The sequence below is a fragment of the Brachypodium distachyon genome, chromosome 3 (assembly GCF_000005505.3).
Source record: "Brachypodium distachyon strain Bd21 chromosome 3, Brachypodium_distachyon_v3.0, whole genome shotgun sequence".
Classification (NCBI taxonomy): Eukaryota; Viridiplantae; Streptophyta; class Magnoliopsida; order Poales; family Poaceae; genus Brachypodium; species Brachypodium distachyon.
Window position 1 is genome coordinate 26,171,074 of NC_016133.3, and position 23,434 is coordinate 26,194,507.

Sequence of the window (23,434 nt, forward strand, 5' to 3'; positions counted from 1 at the left end):
CATAAATGTGATTATGTTGGGTAACACACGGTAGACCACATAGATAATATTTCAATTGATTTTACAAGTCATTGTGGGTGTTATAGACAGCCAAAAGACACCTTGTTGTAGAGGTTTTTGTAATCCATGTCTATAAGTATACCACAGACAGCAGGGTGTCTAAACTCCTGGTTTAGTGGGCCTAATTGTTCGGTAATTGTGAGGTGGGAATGGTTTGTGTACGTTTTGTAGGTAGTTTTAGAAAAGAAATTTTTTGTGCCTTAGAGATAGAGATAGAGATGACACCAATGCCTCCTCTGTCATCTTGGAATCTGATAATGCTTACGTCGTCGAGGCAATCCGGAAAAAGAACCAAGGTCTGTCCAGTTTATGGAACCTTTTTGGGGAAATCAACGACATTCAGGAAAAATGCCTCCGCATCAAGGTTGCAAAAATTGGAAGAGAGAGCAACAAACCAGCTCATGAGTTAGCTGCAGCAGCTAGAGTGTTGGGTCAAAATCATTTCTGGTTGGGGCATGTCCCACCGGCAATTGCCTGCATTCATGTTACCGGGTCTGTAAACACTGTTATTCCCATTCAATGAAAGCTAGTTTTGTGCTTTGAGTTGTATGGATACTGTAGTATTAAAGGGGAAGATAGGCAATAACTTGGAGAAAGTTTTGAGTAAATTTCACAAAACCACACATATTGAGGCAGTCTTCTCACGCCACCATTTTTGCTAATTTGTCCAGAAAACCACACATTTTCAGTCACAATGTAACAAAAAGCCCGTAATGACGCGATTAAGCGAGCTGACAATTTTTCTTACAGGTCGGGCCCACATGTAAGACGAACTGTCAAACCCATTAGCCTGTTATGTCTGTCCATCTTCTTCTCGCTCTCCGACGAAGCTCCCCGTGCTTCTTCTTCAACGTGCATGTGGTCTTCGGCCAGATGCAGCCCGGACACCGTGGCATGTCTGCATGGCCGCAACCGTGCGCGCCCGTGCCTGCCGTTCCGCAGCCAACGCATGCCGTACCGCAGCCAATACATGCCGTAGCTCGCGCGTGCCCCTGCACGCCCGTGAGCGCCCCCGCTGCCTGCGTGCAACCCCTGCCTGCCCGCGCACCCTGCCAGCGCCCGCCCCCTGCCCGAGCGCCCCCGCGTGCCCCGCGCGCGCCGCGAGTTCTCGCCGCCTACCTGCGCGCCGCCGCCTACCCATGTGCCCCGTCTATCCGTGTGCTGCCGCCTCCGCTTGGCCAAGTCGGAGCTCGGGAAGCTCCATCCCTTGCTCCCGGAGCCATTGATGGAGACAACATCTTTCTAGGATGTGGTTACCGGGCTAACGGGTCGGTTTGTCTGACATGTCATCGGACATGTGGGCCCGACCTGTAAGGAAAACTGTCAGCTCGCTTAACCAAGTTATTCCGGGCTTATTGTTACGTTGTGACTGAAAATGTGTGGTTTTTCGGGCAATTAGCAAAAGTTGTGCCTGCGTGAGAAAACTGCCCCAATATGTGTGGTTTTGTGAAATTTACTTAAAAGTTTTAATACAAAGTTGCTCAAGGAATATATTTTCTCAACGTTTTGTGATATTTTCTTGCTTGTTAGCACTCCTGAGTGACTGTAATCCCGCGCTAGTCTATTTGATGTGTTTGTCTTTGTTACCGGCCGGCACTGCCCAGTGACTACGGCCCGACAGTGGCGACACATTCCAGGCGACGCCTTCCAGTGAGGTTTCTCAGTGCCACTGACGGCCTCTACTGAAAATGTTCAGACAGAGTTTGAAATTAAATCTCGAAACACTTGGCTCTAAATATAAACACCCTTTCATCCATTTTGGTGATCGGTGATTGTATACTTGTATTACTCCCTCCGTCTCACACTAAGTGACTCAAAGTTTTCTAAATATGAACGTATCTATATACTCCCTCCGATCTATAATAATTGTCGCTCACTTAGTACAAAGTTTGTATTAGCTTAGTACAAAATGAGCGACACTTATTATGGATCGGAGGAGTACTTAAATACGTCTAGCTACATGTAATATTTTTGCACTTAATACGGGACGGAGGGAGTACAAGTTTGTTTGTGCGTATTTCCTTTCTTGTCAAGAGCTCTGATTCATATATTTTTTTGGTGAGTTTTTGGACTTTTTGCTTTTTGGAGCAACCTGTGCTAAAGTTCTTCAAGCCTATCCTATTACTCTCTCCATACCATATTAAATGACTTTTTATTGCAAGTATTTAGACATATTTTAGACATAGATTAATTCCATAGCTAGACATATTTGAGTCACTTAATATGAGACAGAGGTGTATTTATTAACTTTGGAGGATGTGTCTGCCACCCAGCTGGGTAGTGGAGTTCTTCGTTATTGTGAAGAAGCCAAAGTTCACTCGGGTTTGGGGATTTTTTGTGTGAAAATCCACCCAAAGTGATTAGCACGGACTTTGTGTCCTATAGGCTAAGGAGGTTAACAGCGAGGATTTTGCCATTTGTTTTTATAACCAAGCCACAATTTTTCCTACTGTAGCAATTTGCATCCGCATGTGTTGTCGTCTAATTCCGGAGCGCATGCAGGGGAGGTGTCCGAGCGGCCGCTGCTCCCGCCGCTTCTCCAGGATCTCCAACCCAACCCACCTAGAGTTCTATATAAGCAGCTCCAGCTCCCGTGCATTCTGTTCCTGTCTTCTTCTTCTCCTGCTGATAATACCTGCCCTCCGGGTCAATTCCCTATCGACATTTGGTAAATCTCCAAGATTTTGTTCCTTCTCCCTGATATCAATTTACAATTTTTTTGCTGTAGAGAACAGAGGAGGTTTTTGTTGGCACAAAACTCGTAGTAGCATTAGTACCTTTGGTTTCTTTGTCTCTCTGGTTGCTCCCTTTTAAGGAAATACATGTTGCTTTCGTTGTGGGGATTGTAGGAAAATGGCTGAAGACAAGAAGGACCATCCGAGGCTGAATGAGAGGATATTGTCGTCCCTCTCAAGGCGATCCGTCGCGGCGCATACCTGGCATGATCTTGAAATAGGTAAAGAAGTACAGACGACATATCCTATAGACTTGCCTTTGATTATAATTCAGGAGGAGTTTGGCTGACTCTTGCTGGTATGGTGAATAGTATATTTCTGAAGGTTCATGTACGCTGATGCTTCATTTTCTCCAAATGCTAGGATCTGGAGCCCCTCAGGTCTTCAACGTTGTAAGCATCATGGAATAACCTATTGCATTTCCATGCTCTGTAAATTACAGAAAACACTTCAGAAGCATCAAAGCCTTGCATGCTTGTAGGTTGTTGAGATCACAAAGGGTAGCAAAGTTAAGTATGAGCTTGATAAGAAGAGTGGACTAATCAAGGTACACATTCTCCACTCAAGGAGCAGCATAAATTCTGAATCATTTTGTTTTCACAATTCACAACATGGTAAGTAAGCTATCTCTCTAGGTTGACAGGGTTCTGTACTCATCCGTTGTGTACCCACACAACTATGGTTTCGTACCGCGGACACTGTGCGAAGATGGGGACCCAATTGATGTCTTGGTCCTGATGCAGGTGAGTGTGGCACTAGTGATGTTTTAGTTTAATGCAACTTACTAGGTGATGTAGATTGTGTCTGACAGTGTATTCTGAGTTCAAACTGACGTGCACAATGGTCAGGAACCAATCATACCTGGTTGTTTTCTTCGAGCTAAGGCCATTGGGCTTATGCCTATGATTGATCAGGCAAGATATTTTTTTACGAGTTCCATTGTGAATATATCTACACATTATATCTGTCTGATAACGTAATTACCTTTCGGAACAAAAAAGGGTGAGAAAGATGATAAGATCATTGCAGTTTGCGTTGATGATCCCGAGTACCGCCATTACAACGATCTTAAGGAGCTCTCTCCCCACCGCCTTGCTGAAATCCGTCGCTTTTTTGAAGATTGTACACTCCATTTCCTCCCCTATTCTCAGATTTACGACAAGTATGGCACCATAAATTATTTCATGTAATGCTGAAGTTTATTTGATGCTATGCGTTCGTAGACAAGAAGAACGAGAACAAGGATGTTGCGGTGAACGATTTCTTGCCATCAAAAACTGCACAGGAGGCCATTAAGCACTCGATGTGAGTTGTTTCAGAAATACTTTATGTGGTTATTTATCAGCAACAATGATGTTTTATGTGGCCAAGACAAGTATTTACGAACGGAGGGAGTAGCTTTATGTGGTTATTTATCAGCAATTAGCAACACAAAATGCACAAAATGAATTTTGCAAGCATCCCTCCACATTCTAGTGAGATGTAAATTGCTATTGTCTTCAGCAAAATCATTTTTATGTTAATACACAGAATGTGTATTGAAGTTTATTAAGATAGTAGCAAGTACCTAATGAAGATAAATTTTGCAATTAAACAAAATAATATGATCGTTAACCGATGTGTTGCCGTTTCAGGGACCTATATGCTGAATATATCTTGCAGAGTCTGAGGAACTAGTCATCGTTGCAAACTTGGAAGGCTGAAAAAAAAATCAGCATTGAGGTCTCGTAAAAAGGCAATAATTAGTTACCTTGCTTCCATTCATGGAGTCTTTTTGCTGTATATCTGAATAAAGGGAAAAATGTTCTTCTTCTGCATATACTTGTGGGCATTGTAATCGAGGATAACGCTACACTTTTGTTTTGACAGTGCGTCAGGAGTGTTAAACGTCCGCATACGTTTCTTGTGCTGCGAGCGTCAGAGGTGTCTTTACGAAGCAATTTCTCCCCTAGTCACCTGACGTTTTAGCACTTGGACGCGTCAGAAATGTTATTAACGTGGGATATAAAATCAGCTTGTTGCTGCTAATTACCTTGAACTGCAACAAATTAATAAAATCAGGAACCCACCCTTGAGCACCCAGAACTGTGTCAGCTCCGGGGATACGGGGTATCCCGGATCCTAGGAGCGTGAGACGCGGCCCCACCATGTCAGCGTAAGGCTCCTCGGGGATGGGGTACCCCGGGGACCGCCTTCCCAGGATTGTCTTCCCGGGAGACATGTGACCGTTCTCTCCTCCCTCAGGATCGGGGGCGAAAGGTTTCGCAGGGGTGCCTGGTCTGGCACTCGGGGAGAGAATGTGTCACTGCTTACCTCAGCCAGTTCTGGGCGGCTACTTTGGCGCCCACGAGCCTGAGCTAGTATGAATCCGGCCGTTCAAAGGGCGTCCTCGAGACTGCGCGACTGCGGCGTGACGATCGCCGGCGAGGACGACAGACAGGACGCAGCATGTCCCCTTTATCTTTTGACCGGCCAGCTTCCATGCCGCGTCACGACTATCACCGTTTCAGTCCAGACAGGGCCGAAAGCTTAGATCACTTTGGACCGGAACCATAGAGCAGGCGGACAGCTTCATAGTCATCTTGTAGGGGGGATGTTCCTTTGTAGCAGCACGCGTGCCGTGTGCCCTAATTTCGCCACTATGGTGACCCCTTGAATTATAAAAGGAGGCGCAAGGCTTCCACTCAAGAGAGGTTGGCATTAGGGATAGACTAGGCATAAGTAGTTCGGGTAGGATAAGGGTTGGTGTTCTGACCGCTAGAGACGAGTAGCGGTCTGCTTCTCCCTCCTTCCCGGGCCGCCCTAGTTTAGGTTAGAGCTCCCCGCTCCAGCCGCTCATTGTAACCTCTCCTAAAGTCATCCACCACCATCTTTACACACAAAGCAGGACGTAGAGTATTACACCTTCGGGTGGCCCGCACCTGGGTAAATCACAGGAGTTGAAGTCCTTACCGGTGAGGCTCGGAGCACTCTCCCTGCACCCCACTCTACATAAACAAAAAGGGGTGTCCGCACTTCCGGTTTCCGCGTTCGCACACGCGACATCTGGCGCGCCAGGTAGGGGCGCAGGTGTTTCCGAATCTTCAGCAACTTCAACTTTGGTTCCATCCTCTGCATAAACCTTGACGATGCCGCCCCGCCGCAAGGGAGTGTCGTTGTGTGCCGCCACCAGGTCGAGCGCTCGGCGTGGAGCGCCGTCAGCCCAGCGGCAGGACAGTGACGACGCGTCCCGCTATCGTGCTTCACGCACGGCAAGCCTTGCGGCCCCAAGCCGTCACCCCTCGCGTGAGGCCGAGCTCAGCGCGGCTTCGCCTGTCTCACGACCAGGCATCGAGCGCCGCGTCGGGTCCCAGCGTGTGACGAAGGGGTGACTTCGACAATGCCCATGTTCAGGGATTTTGTGTTTAGAGAGAGCGACACGCGTGTGTGTTGGCGACCCTGTTGGCAAAGAAGGACACATGGGACACGATTTACCCAGGTCCAAGGCCCTCGGAATATAATACCCCTACGTCCTGCTTGTTTGATCTGGTATTGATGGAGATATTACACGGTTGCCGCGGAGGTTAGGATGCACAGATGAGATCTGGCGTAACGTGTATGAGATTGAGCCTTTACGAGAGATTGGATCTATCTTGGGGGAGAGAGAGTATGTCCTTCCGGGTGCCTCTCCTAGTCCTTTATACATAGGCTAGGTCTCGGGTGTTGAGTCCCTGTAGGTTACAAGTTGTATTTAAATCCTAAGTCGGTTTCCTTATCTTGAGTCGCAAGATTAGACGTCCGGGCTCCTGGAGTTGTAGTAGACTTCTACATGAGCCCCCAGCTGGGCTATAGTGGGTATAGTAGACTTCTACATGAGCCCCCAGCTGGGCTATAGTGGGTATACCAAAGATAAGAACGCGAGTGGTCATAACTACATCTCGCGGTAGCGCAACACAAGCGCCCGCTCGTCGCCATCGTGTCCACCGACTCCACCGGACATGCAGTTGTCCCACCTGCCCTCACGTGGCAGGGGCTCGCGTTCCTCTCGCTGGGACGGCGAGCGTCACGACAGCCGGGGCACTCCGCCCCAGTCGCCGCCCGAACTCGACACCTCATCGGAGGCTTTGGCGACGATGGATGCGATGGTTCGCTTCCCGCCGGCCAATGACTCACCTCTGCAAGAGGAGTGGAAGGCGCGCCTCGCGGCTCTGCTCGCAGTCTCGCGGGCACAGCGCGCGCATCAGGCCCCGTCGCGCAGCATGGGACCAGTGCGCATGGCTGGGGCTGCTCTTGTGCGGGGAAGTGCTGGGTCTTGGCCCGCTTCCTGACGCCCGAAGACCGGCAACCGGCGCGAAGTACCGATCCGCGCCGCCGGCCAAGACGAACATCATCAGATCCTTCCGCCGTTCCCGGTTGCGTCGCCGTTGTCGTTGTCGCTCTGGTCTTCTTGTTCGTTCGCACCGTCTTCTTCGTCCTCACCGTCCTCGTCCACCTCCTCGGCCGTGGCGGCCGCGTGTTCGGCACGGTAATGGCGCCGGCGGTCTTCGTCTGCACTTGTCTGTTCTGAGTTGACAATGGCCGTCTGGAGGTCTGGCTCCTCTTTTGTGCGGAGAAGCGTGTCCTTGAGAGCAGCCGTGATAGTGGACCGGTCTATAATTCGCTGGAGAGCCGGGTCCTCTGCCTCCAGCGTAGACAGGATGGGTTGCACGGGGGCCCGATCGCAGGAGGGTTGTGCGACCCCCATCGCCTCGTCGCCCAACACCTGTTCGGTGGTGGCACTCGATGTGTCCCCTGCGTCGACCGGCGTGACGCAAGGCTGTTTACGCGGTGCCGCTCCTGGATAATCGGTCGGTGAAGACGGCGCGTTGAAAGAGGCAGAGGACCCGGCTCTCGAGCGAATTGTGCCTCGCATGCAACACATCGGGCAACGGATGGGTCAATTGAGGAGAACGGGCCTCGTGTTGATTGGAGGGAGGAGAGGAGAGGCGTAGCGTGACGATGTTTTCGGGAGGTAGGCGATCCGTTTCTTTTATCGGGAAACAGGCGGCCGTAATGCACGGGAGTAATTGGAGTTGCTGTTTTTATTAAGAGGGAGGTAGACGTTCGCTTGATACGAGAGGATTTGGGAGATCGGCGAGGCATTGTTTTTCAGGCCTTGTCTCGCACTAGTGTATTTTTTTGTCACAAGTTTGTTAGTGAGGATATAAGGTGTTTATCCAATACTTCCGTAAACTCATTTGACGCCAAAACACATGCATGCGCTAATTATCATCTTCTGCTTCAACACTGGATAGGCCGGTATGCCTCGTAAAATTTGCCACTTCATCTTGAGTACACCAAATGCTCGTTCAATGACATTGCGTAGAGATGAATGGCAATGGTTGAACATCTATTGCATCCATTTTCAAATTCGGGTACATGGTATCGTTGCCCTTTGTATGAAGCTAAGTATCCAACTTTGTTTGGATATTCAGAATCAACGAGATAGTATTTTCCTATAATTTAAGATAAAAGTGAATTTTGGAACAATATTAAAATTTGTGGTTTATAGTATTTTCCTATAGTTTTCTTCTGCGTTATTTGTGTTGGCCTTCAGGAAAAAAAAATTGAGCAATGTGGACTTGGGGTTTATATGCCTGACCTGTGGTTTATTAGCATATATCTTCTGCACAGATTAAACTCATGTTAGTGTATATCTTTTGCACAATTTAAACTCATGTTTGTTAGTATATATCTTCTGCACAATTAAAACTCATTTGTGATTAGTGACCATGTCTGCTGATCATGGTAAAAATACTCTTTATTCAGAATCATCAGATAGAACTTTATAAACACCAGTTCTATATGGAGTGCAAGTCTCAAAATATGATAATATTCTAGAGTACAAAGTTGAGCAGGAACGTGGCATACGACCATATATACTCAATCTAACATTTTCTTCTTCTGAATAATGTTTCTCCATCGTTCACTATCGTATCATGGCTCAGTTCCTGTTTCATGTGCTTGTTGTCTATAGTCATTTGGTTATCCCCTTTTCTTTTGCATCGCTGAGATGGATGCCTTTTTACACCAGGAGACTGCGTATTCGGTCACACTGCACAAAATGATTAGGTAGCTGTTGGTACGTAGAGAGGAGATCTCACACTCTTTGCCCAGCTATTATGATAACATAACTTAGTAAGTTTCTTTTTTACTTGCAGAGACTCCATGCATCATACCACACGATAATGATAAAGGACTGCTGTAGCGACAGTGACCTCATTGTCCCTTATGAAATTTAAAAGATCATGCAGGTTCTTTTCCTCTTGGATACAAGTGGCTAGGCCCTTCTTGAGTTGGGTCTTCAACCTAGAAATCATAGATGTATGCTTGCAATAAGGGTTAGTTAAAGTATCTTTATCATTAGAGATTAATTCATTAACAAGAGAATATAAAAGATGATCACACGACTTTTTGAGACTCTTGTACTCACTTGCCAAGGACTTGTGATTTTTTCCAAGTTTATCAAACTCCCAAAGAGTCCCAAAAGATACTGTGATAGTATCACTCCCGGCATTCTTTCGTAGATCTGAGTTGTGCCGGAGCTACCTTGCAAGTTTTATAAGCGCACACCTCTGGAATGAGCAGTATGTATATCTATCGTCATATTACCCCCGCGCCGACTGTTTGTAATGCCGCATCAACTTGTTGTTAATCATTTGACCAACGCAGGGATGATGAGTGTCACCCACGGTGACATCATTGTATTTACAACGCTCAGTCGTGGATTTCAATGACACTGCAGAAAGAGGTGAAGCGCTCCTGTTTCTTGTTACCCTTCTGAGTATCAGAAGTTTGAGTTTGAGTGCTTGTGAAGTTGTGAGTACCTAAGCAAGCACCAGTCCAGTACCATTTTTAAGCATGGTTTTACTTTGTTGTTCTGAGTTTAAATGTACATGTTAAGTCTTCATATACGTGCTCGCTGTTTGTATCATAGTCCATGTTGTTACTCCCTGTTAGCTAATTTTAGGACGTGATTTTTTTGCTTTCCAGCATATTGCTTTCACTCTCTTGTCATTTGTCTAGCACCATTTTTAGGTATGGTCTTACTGTCGCATCAGTGGCATCCGGGGTACAATCGTTTCTCGACGTGTGGGTTGCCTCGCTTGCTCCCGCAAGGACGGCACCCTGGGCAGCACAGGCCGAGCTGCCCGGGAAGCCACCAGCCCGGCAAGAGCCTGGGAAGGGGGTTGCCCTGGAGCAGGACTAGCCGGGCTGCGGGAGTTACCCCAGATGACAGCGTGAAGATCCCCGTTAGGACGCCCCCAGGGAAGCTCACTTGCTGGGGAGGGTGTTTCCTGGCGCAGGTGCTTACAACAGGGCCGGTGCTCAGTGCAGACAGAGTATCGGTGCCACGTGGCCGCCCGGCAGGCTCTTTTTGTACAGGGCTGGTCGGAGCGTGGAGTGTGGCAGAAGCCGAACATTAAATGCTCCGACAGGGGGGTAATTTCCTGTCTACTCAACCTACAGTGAGTAGCCCGCAGTGAATCTAGGGCACGTGTGGCCCTAGCTACAGTGCGTTTTACCGTGCATGCACGCCAGCGCAGCAAAGGCAAGCTGCCTTGGGTCCTCGTTCGGCGCGTGTCCTAAGGCACGTCCCCATGCAGACCGAGGCACCTGTGGTATCCCTTTGAGTATAAAAGGAGGACCAACGCTACCGGTCAAAGGGTTTCGATTTTCCTAAGGTTAGACTCGAGCTGGGGTTACGATCCCTAGAAATTTAGTCCAGAAGTAGCAAGTAGCCACTTAGCAGAAAGGAAGAGAGCGTCCGGGCACTCCCCCGGCAACCTGTAAACACTTGTTCATTGGTTAATACACACTCAGAAGCAGGACGTAGGGTTTTACACCTCCGGGTGGTCCGAACCTAGGTAAACTGGTTTGTACCTTGCCACGCTCGTCATTGGCCTCGCCGGCGATCGCCGGAGTAATCCCCAACGCCCGCTGCCGAATCTAAAAGGGGGTGCCTAACATCCCTGGTGTCTAAGCCCGGGGCTACGACACTTACTGTGATGTTCTGAGTTTAAATGTACATGTTTAGCCCTCGTATGTGTGCTCGCTGTTTGAATCATTGTCCATGTATATCACTCCCTGTTAGCTGATTTTAATTTTTGTAAGGCCGGCATGCTGATTCAGTAGATGCGCCTGAAAACTGATTATGAGACTAATGTGTAGATTATAATCATGCTCTGAATTTTTTCAAGTTGTGTATAATCATGTACTCCCTCTGATCCATATTAACTGTCTTAAATTTCCCAAATATGGATGTATGCCTAAAAAACGTCTAGATACATGTAATATTTCGACACTTAATATGTATCGGAGGGAGTAGTACTTTTGTAGAAGACTGAATATGATTCGTGGTTCCATTCTTCGTGTAGGGTGTGGAAGATGTGGAGGGGTGGCTCCAGCAGATCTTCTGGTGCTGCTAACAACAACTAAGTGATGGTACTGACAATTCTCAAAATAGTGCTAATCTGTCCAACCAGACTGTCCAAGGAGCCTATGAACAAAGAGGAAGGAAAAGGAAGTCCAGAACTAAACGGAAGTTCAGAGGTGCCTGTCGCAGAGGTTGTAATGGATATCTCAGTAGATTTCGAGGGCTGAGATTCAGATTTCTCTCGAGAAACAGACTTCATCATCACTGATGCCTTTGTGTTACGTGCTAACGAATTATTCATTCCATTTGGTTAATTCTGTTCGTATTTTGTTGCTGCAGGAAGCATATGCAGGAGATTTTCTAGGCCTGTTCGCATAAACAAGACGGAAGACGTGCTTGGCGAACATTTTTTTTGCCCAAAGACGTGCTCGTCATTGACCATGAATCCATCTACATTCTTGTCTCACCCAAAACCTTGAATCCTCCCCCTTTTCCAGTTCCTCTGCAAGATAGAAACTTTCGGAAGTTGCAAGGCCAAACTCCCCCCAACTTCTGACCGTTCCCTCCAAAAACAGAAACTGTCGTTTTCTCAATCAGCACCCCAAAATCCACGGCCAAAAAACCAGTCTTGCAAGCCGAACATCTCCAGCGTTCGCCGCCAAAAAAACAACTTCCCTCGCTCTTGCAGCCCTCCACCGTCGCCGCGGCTATTTTTTTTAGGGAAACAATAGATCAATGATCTACTGCGATTTTATATTAAAGGAACAAAGCAAAGAATATTTACAAAGTGGATAACAGAAAGTTGTCACACAAAAGCTAATGCTAGCGAAAATTGTTCAGCCAGCTCTGAAACTGATAGTAGGTTTTTCTTTTGGCTCTACGAAAAACAAGATTTAGCTCCCCTTTGAAGAACTGCCTGCATCTATAGAGTGAAGGAGTAATGCCCTCAAAAATGAACTCATTGCGTGATTTCCAAATGCTCCAGCAAACTAATGATGTGATCTCCATGTGGAATGGGACACCAAGTCTTCTCTGAATGTCCATGATGTTCTGATGAACATTTTGAAGAGGATGAAAACCCGGGCAAATATGTCTCCAGCATGCCAAAGCAAAGGGGCAAGGAAAGAAAAGATGATCTCTTGTCTCCAGCTCAATTCCCTGGCAAAGAACACAGGTGTATGTTGGCAGATGAAAGTTTTTCTGCTGGAGCAATGCCCTGGTGTTTAGCCTATTAATGATCATAAGCCAAATGAACACCTTATGTTTGAATTGACAACATGAATCCCAAATCCATTTGAATGTGGAAGGGATATCAATATGGTCCATGAGAAGATCATATGCCATTGCAGTGCTGAATGCATTCAGGTTGCCTGGGAGTCTCCAACTGTCCTGTTGGTTACTAGCATCTAGAGAGTTAACTCTAGTGTTCAGGAGCTGGAACTGAGCAAATGCCACGGTGCAGAGGGGGGTGGCAAATAAGGTAATCCTGTCATTGTAGTTAACCACATCATGCAATATGATATCTTTGTGAAGAGCAAAAGAGAAAATCTGTGGCCATTCATGGGAGAGTGAGATACCAGACCAAGAATCATTCCAAAAGCTGATAGTCTGACCTGAGTGTATGGAGCATTCAGCAAGTTCCTTATAGTCCAACATATGTTTCAGGTTATCCTTCCACCAAAATGATGGAGCACCCTGTTGCTCGAATGGTGAACCACTAGGATAGTATAATTCCTAGAGCAAATGAATCCATGGAAGATCCACATGATTCAAAAACTTATGGCCATTTTTCATAAGGAGTGCTTTGTTCTGAATGGCCAAGTTCTTAACACCAAGACCCCCCTCCTTCTTTGGTCTGCAGACCATCTCCCAGGCAGCCAAAGTGGGATTTTTCTTGGTGATATCCTGCCCTCTCCAAAGGTAATGCCTTCTGTATTTGTCAATCTGTGTGATCACACCCACAGGCAGAAGAAATGTGCTCATGAAAAAACTAGGGAGGGAAGTAAGGAAGAAGTTAACAAGCTGCAGTCTTCCACCATAGGAGAGCATGGACGAGAAGCATGTTAGTCTCTTTTCAATCCTTTGGATGAGAGGCAGGAATTTCTCAATCTTGTGTTTGGTGCTGCCCATGGGCAATCCAAGATATGTAAATGGCAGTGTGCCAATCTGGCATCCAATGATATCTGCAAGCTCTTGAGCTCTGTCAGGCTGCAGATTAATGGGGATCAGGTTAGATTTCTGGAAATTAACCTTCAGACCTGTAGAAGTATGGAACTGCTGCAAAATATCCTGGAGTAGGATAATTTGTGAGGGATCTGCCTGCATGATGATAAGAGTATCATCTACATATTGAATGATAGGGAAATCAGGGCAGGCATTGGTTCTGATCGGTTTAGTGAGTTGACCATGATGCATGGCAAAGTTTAGGATGGTTTGGAGGAGATCAGCAATAATCACAAACAAAAGTGGTGAGAGTGGATCACCCTGTCTCACACCCTCTTGCAACGAATCATTTTACCAGGAATGACATTAAGGAGAACCTGTGATGTTGCAGAGCTAAGAATGCACTTGATCCATCCACACCATTTCTCTCCAAACCCCATAGCACTAAGGATCTGAAGAATTGCACCATATTCAATCTTGTCAAATGCCTTCTCAAAGTCCAACTTGAGAATGATAATCTGCTCTTTGGATTTATGACATGCATGAATATACTCAAATGTCTATGCAAGACAGTCCTGAATGGTTCTACTCTTAATGAAACCATACTGATTCTGGGGGATGATCTGCATAATGATCATCTGCAGTCTATTTGCAAGGAGTTTGGTAAGAAGTTTCAAGGTGCAATTAAGCAGAGAGATAGGCCTCATTAACCCTCATGGCATCGGCATTCTTGGGGATAAGAGCAATAAAACATGTATTAATACTATCAAGAGTGAGGTCCCCCCCTTAAGAATTGATAACACAAATCATAGAAATCATGTTTAAGAATGGGCCAGCATTTCTTTAGGAAGTCAATGTTAAATCCTTCAGGCCCTGGAGATTTGTCACTGTGAAGGTTCTTTAGCACCCGATCAATCTCATCACTGGTGAAGGAAGCCTCAAGCATGGAAAGATCAGTACCAGTTTGGAAGAGTTCCTCCAAGGGGAACATCATGTGTTGTTCCTCAGATTTACCCAATCTATCCTTGAAGGCATACCAAAACATATTGGCCTTACCATCATGCTCATATTCCAATGAGTCATCATCTCTCTTAATCATTGAGATCTTATTAGCCCTATGCTGGATGGAAGCCAGTGAGTGAAAGAATTTAGAGTTCTCATCACGCAATTTGATCCATTAGATCTTGCCCCTCTGCTTCCAGTATGCTTTCTGCATGTTCAGGCAATTCTGCAAATAAGTCTTACAATTCTTCCTGAATCTGTCCTCTCTGGCAGTGAGCTGTCTGGCTTCCTCTAAGTTATCAACAAACAAAATGACATCATTAAGTTCCTCAATTTGCTCATGCATATTAGTTTCCCATGCACGCTGGGGTCTCGTTCCCCGTGAGGCACAACTTGAGGCGGTACCTGGTTGCCACCCTGCTCGACCCCGACGGGGGGAGTAAGGGGCGCTTGCGGGGCGCTTGCAAAGAAAGGTTGGTGTTGACCGTGCGTGACTTGGAGAGCGCCTTGCGGCAGAAGCCCCCAATAAGGATGATACCAAGGAGCTCCATGGGCGATTGCGGCGAGCGCCAGCGGAGGCAATCCCGGATTGGAGGGGTCGTAGGCTGGGACTCCTTGGTTTTGCAGCGTGGATCCTCCTGACGCCACATTGTTTCCACTTGTAGGTTCCGAGAGCAAGGTCACTACCGGTTGTAGGGAAGGTGGCGCGAAGCCCATCGAGCGAGGCATGCCGAGTTCTGTATCCCCTGCGGGGGCGGCAACTGTAGGCAGCTCGACGATCCTTGCCACCACGTTGGTGAGTGTCGAGGGACCGCTTACGACGGTTTCGAGCACCTCGGTTCCTTTTGGGACGGCCGGGAGCGAAGGGGCGACCACGACTTCCTTCGTAGCGACCATGCTTGCGGTGACGTCCGGATTGGTGAGTATTCCTTCTTCCTCAGGAGCTCGCGAGGCACTTGTTTTCTTCGTTTGCAACCGTGTAGACTTCGCGGCAAGTTGGGCACCCGAAGAAGTAGGCTTCGTCAGGGCCATTAAATCTTCAATTGCGGTGAGGGTTTCCCACGGTCGGCGCCACTGTTGTTGTTCTTGACAACAATTAGAGTAAGGGGTGCCAATGCTCGATGGCACAATTGCGGGTATAAAAGTAGGGCGTGTACGCTGGCCTTATAACGAAGGTCGCCGTACACTTGGACAAGTTGACATGTCGAATTTTTTTGAATAGGTTCGGTCCACCCCGCAGGTACGAGTTAATCCTATGTTAGGAAAGGCTTCGAGGGGGCTGTTAGCCAAGTGCTTGGGCCAAGCGGATCTTCCCAAGACACCTTTAGCGAGAGATTCGTCGGGGCCGCATCGTACTTGGACCGAACGCGTCTTTGCATGTATCGAGGTTAGGATATCCTCGGAGCTCTAACCCAACCCCTTCTCCTTCGAGCCCGTGCTAACGAAGGTTAGCTCGGAGCCTCAAAACTAGAGTCCCTTAGAAGGCTTCCTCGAGGCCGGTCGACTTTCAGTCGAGAGCGGCGCTCGAGAGCGAACCTTAGAGGGAGCACTGTTGCCCTCTTCCCTTGAGTTTATTCAAGTTGAGAGTGAATGATACATGCCCCCATGGGGGGGTATTTATAGCCTGGGGTCCATGACAAAAGACCATGGCTACCCTTGAGGGAGAGAGAAAAGTGGGGGCAAAGTGGTAAAAGTAGCTCCTTGGTCCATAGCTTTTGTGTGCACCATGTGGGAAAAGTGGTCCACCATGTAATAAAAGCCTCATCCCCACACCTTTCTTGCCCCCTACTCTAGCTCATTCCACCTTTTGACCATGGCATGAGAGGTTTGACTTGTTGACTTGTCTTCCCTTGCCACGTAGGATTGACTATACCACGTGGGCATCTTGACTCACGCTGGGAAATGTTGACTTAATCGTCGCCACGTAGGATTTATGGCCCGGCCCATATAAGGGTTTTATTTTACTACAACAGGTTCCATATTGCCAAGTTGCTTTCCTTCACTTGCTCTGCTTTTGTGGTTCATTTCCATCTTTGGGGGTTTGGAGGACCTAATTATGAGCAAGAATTTGTTGCCTGGATGAAAGAAGAAGCTGATTCATGGCAGAGCCCAAAATCATTTGTTGTAGTTGTTATTGGTGCGAACTAGGTGCCCATTGGACGCAAATCGGCGTTCACTAAGTTGGGGGGGGGCATTCTGCACCATCGTCACCATGGTCAAAGACCAAGGAGACTGATCTTGCCGATCGCGGCTACTCTAAGGCTGACATTGCTTTCACCAAGCAAGATCATCTTCGACGTTATCGTGCACAGCTTAGAGTTCAGAGCACTGTTTCATGTACCACGGTATTTGATCACCTGCGTTTCCCTGAGACTGCTCAGAAAGGGGATTCATCTGTTTTCCGACGTATTCAGTTCCCACCGTCACCAGAGAAGATGGCCGGCACTAATTCCGTTGAGGCTAACGGTCACCGCAATGATGATGGCAACGGGCAGAACATTCACTTTGGGACTTCAATTCCCATTCATCAGGATAATAATCCTCGGCCTGAACTTGAATCACGAGAGGAATCTCAGGTTAATTCGACAGATTTGAATTCTGGGCCCCAGGATGGGCCATCTCTTGGGCCCAACTGCTCACGATGCTTGCGGCCTGGTCACACGTTCTGGGCCTGTAGGAATCCTATTCATTGCTGTTTTTGCCTCAAGCCTTGAAGCGATCCTCCCCCTTATTAGGGTTCGATCTCTGTGCTTACTGTGCTAGTCCCTAGATCGTCTCACTAGCACACACAGTTTCATGATGAAATATACAGAAGCAAAGGTCAAAGTACTTTATTACATCGCATCATCCAGAATTTAATAGTACTTACAACCTCGCATGACCTCTTGGGTCAGCATAAAACAAAAACTATTTCAACGTCATAAAACAATGTTTCAAATCTACTGCAGCGGAAAAGGGTAGAACAAAAGGGCCACACTACTCCAAGGTGAGAGCATGTTGGAATGTAAGCACATGACCCACGACAAAACGACAAACCTCACTCATCGTCGGATCCACCTGCATTGTTAATTGCAGCCACTACGTGGTCAATACATTTGAATGTATTGGCAAGTTCACTAGGGTTATAAAGGACCTACCAAGTACATGCATAGTTTGGCTAAGTGGGGTTTGGCTATTTTGCATAAAAGCATCATTATTCAAATCCTATCATTTTTAGACAAATAGTTTTGAATTCTATTGGACACGGGGTAGAAACACCCATGCTCCTATTAACCTAGGCACATTGAGTAGAAACATCAGTGCTCCTACCCAGTTCAAACCATTCATTTTATTAGGAAATTGGAATGAGTGAGACCTTCCTTACAGCCCCAATATCTAGTTGCTCATAATTGTCTGTAACCGGGGACACGGCTAAGTACTTAGTTTGACACTCTCGAGAGGTGGTACACTTTACCCACAAGAAATCGACGTGTTAATCCCTTGCTGTCCTCAGGGTAGAGTAGCAACGGCATCGACTTCAAGAATTTTCAGAACATGTTCGCCCAAACCACCTGAGGGACCCGCGCTCCCACCTACACAACTACCTCAGTACAATCCCTCGGATCTGGGTAAACATTTCTTACTCCATCCAGGCAGAGCCCATATTACCATGTGGTTGTACTGGAAGCTATTAAACAGGAAACTAGTCCAGTCTCTGGTTATCCCGGGTGGCATCCCACATTGTGACGCAGGCACTCTCCGAATCCACGGGAGAGACGTCCATGGACGATCCATCTCCAAATCCACGAAGACTCGACTCAGAGGGACCCATAGAAATGGACCTAACGTCACGACATCCGACTACTCAAAGCAGCCCACCCAGGACGGTTCATTGAATTACTTGTTTTGCCATACACTAGGAAAACTATATTTATAATTCAATAGTATCACATTGTAATAATACCACCCTCGTATATGATCATAGTATAGCATTTTACTATTACGATGGCAATTGGTGGTGAAGGTCATGACAAAGGTATCCTATACTACTAGGACAGATCATAGCTAGCATAGATACAATAATAATCCTAACAATGCAACTGATAAAATCTAATGCATAATAAAATAATAGGATGATGGTCAAAGTGAACTTGCCTTGATAGTAGTTGGTATTCAAACACTCTTCGCAATCACACAGTTCGCTCTCCGAGAAAACTATACAGTCAACCAAACATACACATACATAAACACACCATACAAGCAAAAGAAAAATATATATCATGATGCAATGCCAAACATGTGACATGAGTTTGGTTTATTTTATTTGGGTGATCCACTGATCCAATGCCTTGAGAATTAAACACATGTAATTAGGGTTTTAAACAAAAAGCAAAAGTTAGGGTTTAAACCATAAAATGAGGTTTTATTTGCATCTACAAAGAAATTTAATTCAAAATATTTATTTCTCTGTCCCATTGGACAGAGGACATTAAAACAAAATTTTGGGCACTGGTTTCATTCAAAAAGGACTTCTAAATAATTAGTTATGATTTAAATGGCATAAAACCCTAATCTGTAATTTGAATGTGATTCAATTATTCAAATTTGAAATTGGATTCTAAATGTCCTAGGGATTCCAAAAAGGTGTGGATCATTAAATTTGGCCAAACAGATTAAAGTTATGATCATTTGAAGTTACAGGGGCTTTTCTGCAAAAGTGCCTTTTATTAAGTCCGGGGGATTAAAAATTAGATTTTCATTTTATTTACGCAGTGACACGTGGCGGCTCCCAATTGGTGTGTACCGGTTCATTTAACTGAATAAGAGAGATCTAATGTACACCGTTGATCAAAGATCGAACGGACGAGGGGCTAGGGTTTTACCGGGCGGCGGCGCCGGTCATCAAAGACGGAGGAGATGGCGGCGTGGGCACGGGCGTCGCGGCGCGGGGTGCTCCGGTGACGCGGGCGGCTCGGGGACGGGCAGGGTCGACGCGGCGCGGCGCGGAGCGCTCGGTGACGGGGTCGGCGCGACTTCGGGAGGGCGGAGGGCTTGCCTAGGACGCGCGAAGACGGCGGCGCGGTCACCGGACTCCGGCGACGTTCGGGCGGCGGCTCCCGATGGCTACAAAGCACCAAACGAAACACGAAGCGTGTCAAAATGACCGCACGGACGTGGGGAAGAAGAAAAGACGAGATGGGTAGGCTCTAACCTCGTGGCTCGTCGGAGAGGCGCGAGAAACCGCGGCGGCCGAAGGTTTTCCGACGAAGAATCGGGGCAGCGTGAGCGCTAGGGTTGTGAAATTGGAAGAGGGGAAAGAGTGCGGGGAGCTCGGGCTTTAAAGGGGCGCAGGCGGGGCTGCGAACTTTGGACGGAGCGCGGAGATCCCGGCGGCGCGCGTCGCAGGCGCCTTCCAAACGGGGAAGAAGCCCCTGACAGGTGGGCCCCACCTGTCAGCGGGTGCGGGGGCGCGCGCGGGGCGGCCGGGCTAGCGGGGCCGGCGCGCGTGCGGTCGGGCGCGATCGGACTGGGCCGGTTCAGCCCAAAGTGGTCCGTTTGCTCCTTTTTTTTTTCTTTTACCCTTTTCTTTTTCAGTTTTTCTTATTCCTTTGATATCTTTTGATTTTGAACTCCAAATTGGTCCAAATAAATTCCAGAAAATTTGTAAAATCATGTTCTACGATGATACAACTTTTGGGAGTAGTTTCCCCTCAAAATAAAATATATAAAAATACATTTGCCCCATAAATGCCTCTAGGCCATATATCTATTTAAATAAAATACTTTTTCAACTCCAAATAATTATCCAAAAATTAAGAGATAGCTTATATATGCATTAAACCCCTTTTATACACAGAACCTATTGGTTTGAAGATCCAAAGTTCAAATGGGTGTAAACCCCAAGGTTCAAGTTGAAATTAAAACTTTTAAAGCCTTTTTGAGATTCAAATTTGAATTCAAACATGCAATTCTGGCATGATGCTTATGGATGCAATGCATATGTAAAAGTTTGAAATTTTTGGGATGTTACGATTCTGCAGACAGCGCATTCATCAGAGTACTAATCACGCTCGCGCCATGGAGAAGGGATTTGAGATTAGACATAAGTTCCCGGTGCCATCCCTATCGCAATGGCTCGAGGGAGTGGTAGCCACGTGGTTCCGATCAACGGCTGTTTCACCGGGAGATAATGATGCGTGGGGTCTTTGCCTCATTTACTGCCTGCTTTGATTTAGCATCTAAGCGCAACACTGGCATTCCAGCCATCCCCGAGCTCACAGCCACTGCGGTGAAACCCCGGCCTACTGTAGCAGCCGGAGACTCTGTTGATGAATGCGAGCTATTCATCTCCCCAATGGCGAACTTCCCCGTCAATCCGGCACCGTTCCTGCCTAGTCTCTACGACATCGTCGAGGTGGTTGGGCGCCCCTAGCGACGCCGGTACCATCTCACCAGCCGGGTCGTCGCCAAGAACGAGGACATGGCCATCGCCACCATCACCCCTCCCCTTCCGCTGGATGAGCCATTCATGAATATCTCAGGTATCGTCCGAGCTCTCTTGAAAGACCATTTGAGAATCCATGTGGACACGATTGAAAGGTGCCCTAGTGTTAGGGATTGGCTTGTCTCTAATAGTCCTCATCAGCATAATGATAGGGTTATTAGCTTCAGTGAGCATAATAAAGGAATTAATTGGAGATCCTTTACATACAACCAAGAAGCTTGGCTTATGCTGCTTGTCTTCCCATTTGATATCTGGACATCTGAACATGTGGCTAATGCTGTTGCTAATTGGGACAAAATGGTTCACTCGGATAAAACTGCTAGTATTTTGGGCCGGGTTATCATCAAAGTTAGAGTGGCTGATCTTAGCCACATTCCCTTTAGCATTGTCATTTCAGATGGTGATGATGTTCATGGAGAATCATGGACTGTCCCAATTTTCATGCTTAGTCAAAAGCTTCTGGGTGGTCAGCCCCAAGATGAAGATGCACTTCCCCCTGATGGTGCTACTCCACACCCTCTGCCTGCTTGTGAATGGCATGATCAGCAGCCTGACAACTTCAATGCTAACCATGTTCTCAATCCCAATTGGCATTTGCAACTCCCTCCCAATTTGCATGATGCACTTATGCATAATCAGCACATTGACATGTTTGCTGATGAGGGAGATGTCCAGATGGTTGACCAGAACACTGATCTGAACCCTCCTCAGGTTCAAGCAGTGGCTGATAATAATCCACAGCTCCAAGACCTACTTGCTGATCTTGATGACCTTAATGATGACAGTGAAATCACTGTCACTATTAGCTCCAATGCACCTGATGTGGGATCTGAAGGCTCATCCAGTGTTAACATGCTCCCACAGATTAATAAGGGCTTGATTGTTGGTAGAATTGACATATCTGAGTTTGTCCACTCTCAGAATGATTTCCCAGAACTTCATGGCCCGCACCTGACCAGGCCCCACCTGGAAGCCCTGCACTTAGCTGGTGAAGGGACAGAGTTGTGAAACAAGCACTTTAAAAGCAGCAGCATACAAGACTGTAGTGTTGATATTAATGGTCCATGGATCAACTACATGACTACCATGCTCATGTCACCTGAGGATTTTGGTTGGGCTACAAGAGTGCTCAGATCCAATATATGGTAGGCTTTTGCAGCAAGACAAGATTTCTACAAGACTTTTGCACTTCCTGAGAGGTGTCCAGCTGCTGCACCACCTGTTTGCAAGCTCTTGGACATGGTGGCATCTGCTAGACAAGGCTTTGCCACACCTCAATCATATAAGAAGATTGCTCCTGCTGAGAAGCCACATGTTAGTACCTCTGCTCTGAGAATCAGGAGACCAAGGAAGGCTCCAACTGTAGTGACAGAAGTCAGGAGATTGGCTCGCGTCAGGATGGGTATAAGCATAACAGTTGCATTGATAGGAACTGTCTTGCCTGCTCCGCTAAACCACCTGAGAACTCTAAGAAGATTGTGAGGAGTCTTAGTGAAAGGTTTGGTTTAGTTGCTGATGATTCTGCTACTGAAGAATCCCATAACAATAACCCTGAAGTTCCCAATGATACAGTTAAGGCTAAGAAGCAAAGGAAGCAGAGGAAGTGAGCTGCTGGAATATGGGCCAGGAATGCTGACGAGGACCACATATTTTGTTAATAATAGCTTTTGCTTAATACTTGTTTATCCTTTTATTAAGTGCTGTAAGACTTGTTGGAACCGAGCACATCACATGAATGTGACTAGATGTGCAGCTAGCTCTCTTGCTGCCTCATTTTGGGTGCATAATGCAACACAATATAATGTTACTTTATGAGTAACCAAGAATGGAAAATTCTTACCTAGAATATTAGGGGTCTTAATGGCCATGATAAATGGGTCCAGATCCAGATTTTTTTTGATGAAAGTGCATGTTCTGTTATTTGCCTCCAGGAGACTGAAAGAACCCTTGTAGATAACCACTTCATTCACAACTTCTGTCCCAGACGATTTAACAAATTCATGTTCTTGCCATCTAATGGTAGATCTGGTGGCCTGCTATGAATGATTTAGAGGTGGTCCCTGACGATCATTAACTATTAAGTTCATCTGCACCACATCCAATAAGAGGTGGTCCCTGACAAACATCTATGGCCCATGTGCTGATGAGCCCAAACTTCAGTTTGCCAATTGGCTAAACAATTATCCTATCTCTGATACCACACACTAGCTGGTGGTGGGAGATTTTAACTTCATCAGATCACCTGATGACAGGAATAGGCATGGTGGAGATGTTAATAATATGTTACTTTTTAATGAATGTATCAGTCATATGGGGTGGGTTGAAGTTCCCATCAGAGATAGAAAGTACACCTGGACTAACATGCAAGACATGCAAGATAATCCCCTGCTTGAGAAATTGGACTGGTGCTTTACCTCCATCAATTGGACGCTCAATTACCCTGCCACAGAAGCATTTTCATTGGCTAAAACTACGTCGGATCATGTTCCATATGTGGTTAAGATTGGAATCACTGTGCCTAAACCTCAAATCTTCTTTGAGAATCACTGGATGAATTATCCTGGTTTCTTTCAGATGGTGGCTGATGCTTGGAAC

At 46.7% G+C, this 23,434-nt stretch overlaps 1 protein-coding gene and 2 long non-coding RNA genes across 3 annotated transcripts in view; 2 read left to right on the plus strand and 1 right to left on the minus strand.

The window, feature by feature from the left end:
* Positions 1–2,669: 2,669 nt before the first annotated feature.
* Positions 2,670–4,692, plus strand: LOC100825313 (soluble inorganic pyrophosphatase 1). Its single transcript, XM_003571722.3, has 9 exons — positions 2,670–2,728; positions 2,910–3,016; positions 3,159–3,187; positions 3,277–3,342; positions 3,431–3,538; positions 3,644–3,709; positions 3,797–3,917; positions 4,019–4,100; positions 4,430–4,692. The coding sequence occupies exons 2-9, from the start codon at positions 2,914–2,916 to the stop codon at positions 4,470–4,472; spliced, it is 618 nt and encodes a 205-aa protein (XP_003571770.1). The 5' UTR covers positions 2,670–2,728; positions 2,910–2,913; the 3' UTR covers positions 4,473–4,692.
* An 8,382-nt stretch (positions 4,693–13,074) lies between these two features.
* LOC112271542 overlaps positions 13,075–23,434 on the plus strand; it is an 11,593-nt gene continuing 1,233 nt past the window's right edge. Inside the window, exons 1-2 of the long non-coding RNA XR_002964635.1 lie at positions 13,075–13,087; positions 15,052–15,056. This is a non-coding gene — a long non-coding RNA (uncharacterized LOC112271542). The remainder of the gene's footprint in view (positions 13,088–15,051; positions 15,057–23,434) is intronic.
* The window catches only part of LOC112271541, a 15,268-nt gene continuing 8,927 nt past the window's right edge, over positions 17,094–23,434 (minus strand). Inside the window, exon 3 of the long non-coding RNA XR_002964634.1 lies at positions 17,094–17,105. This is a non-coding gene — a long non-coding RNA (uncharacterized LOC112271541). The remainder of the gene's footprint in view (positions 17,106–23,434) is intronic.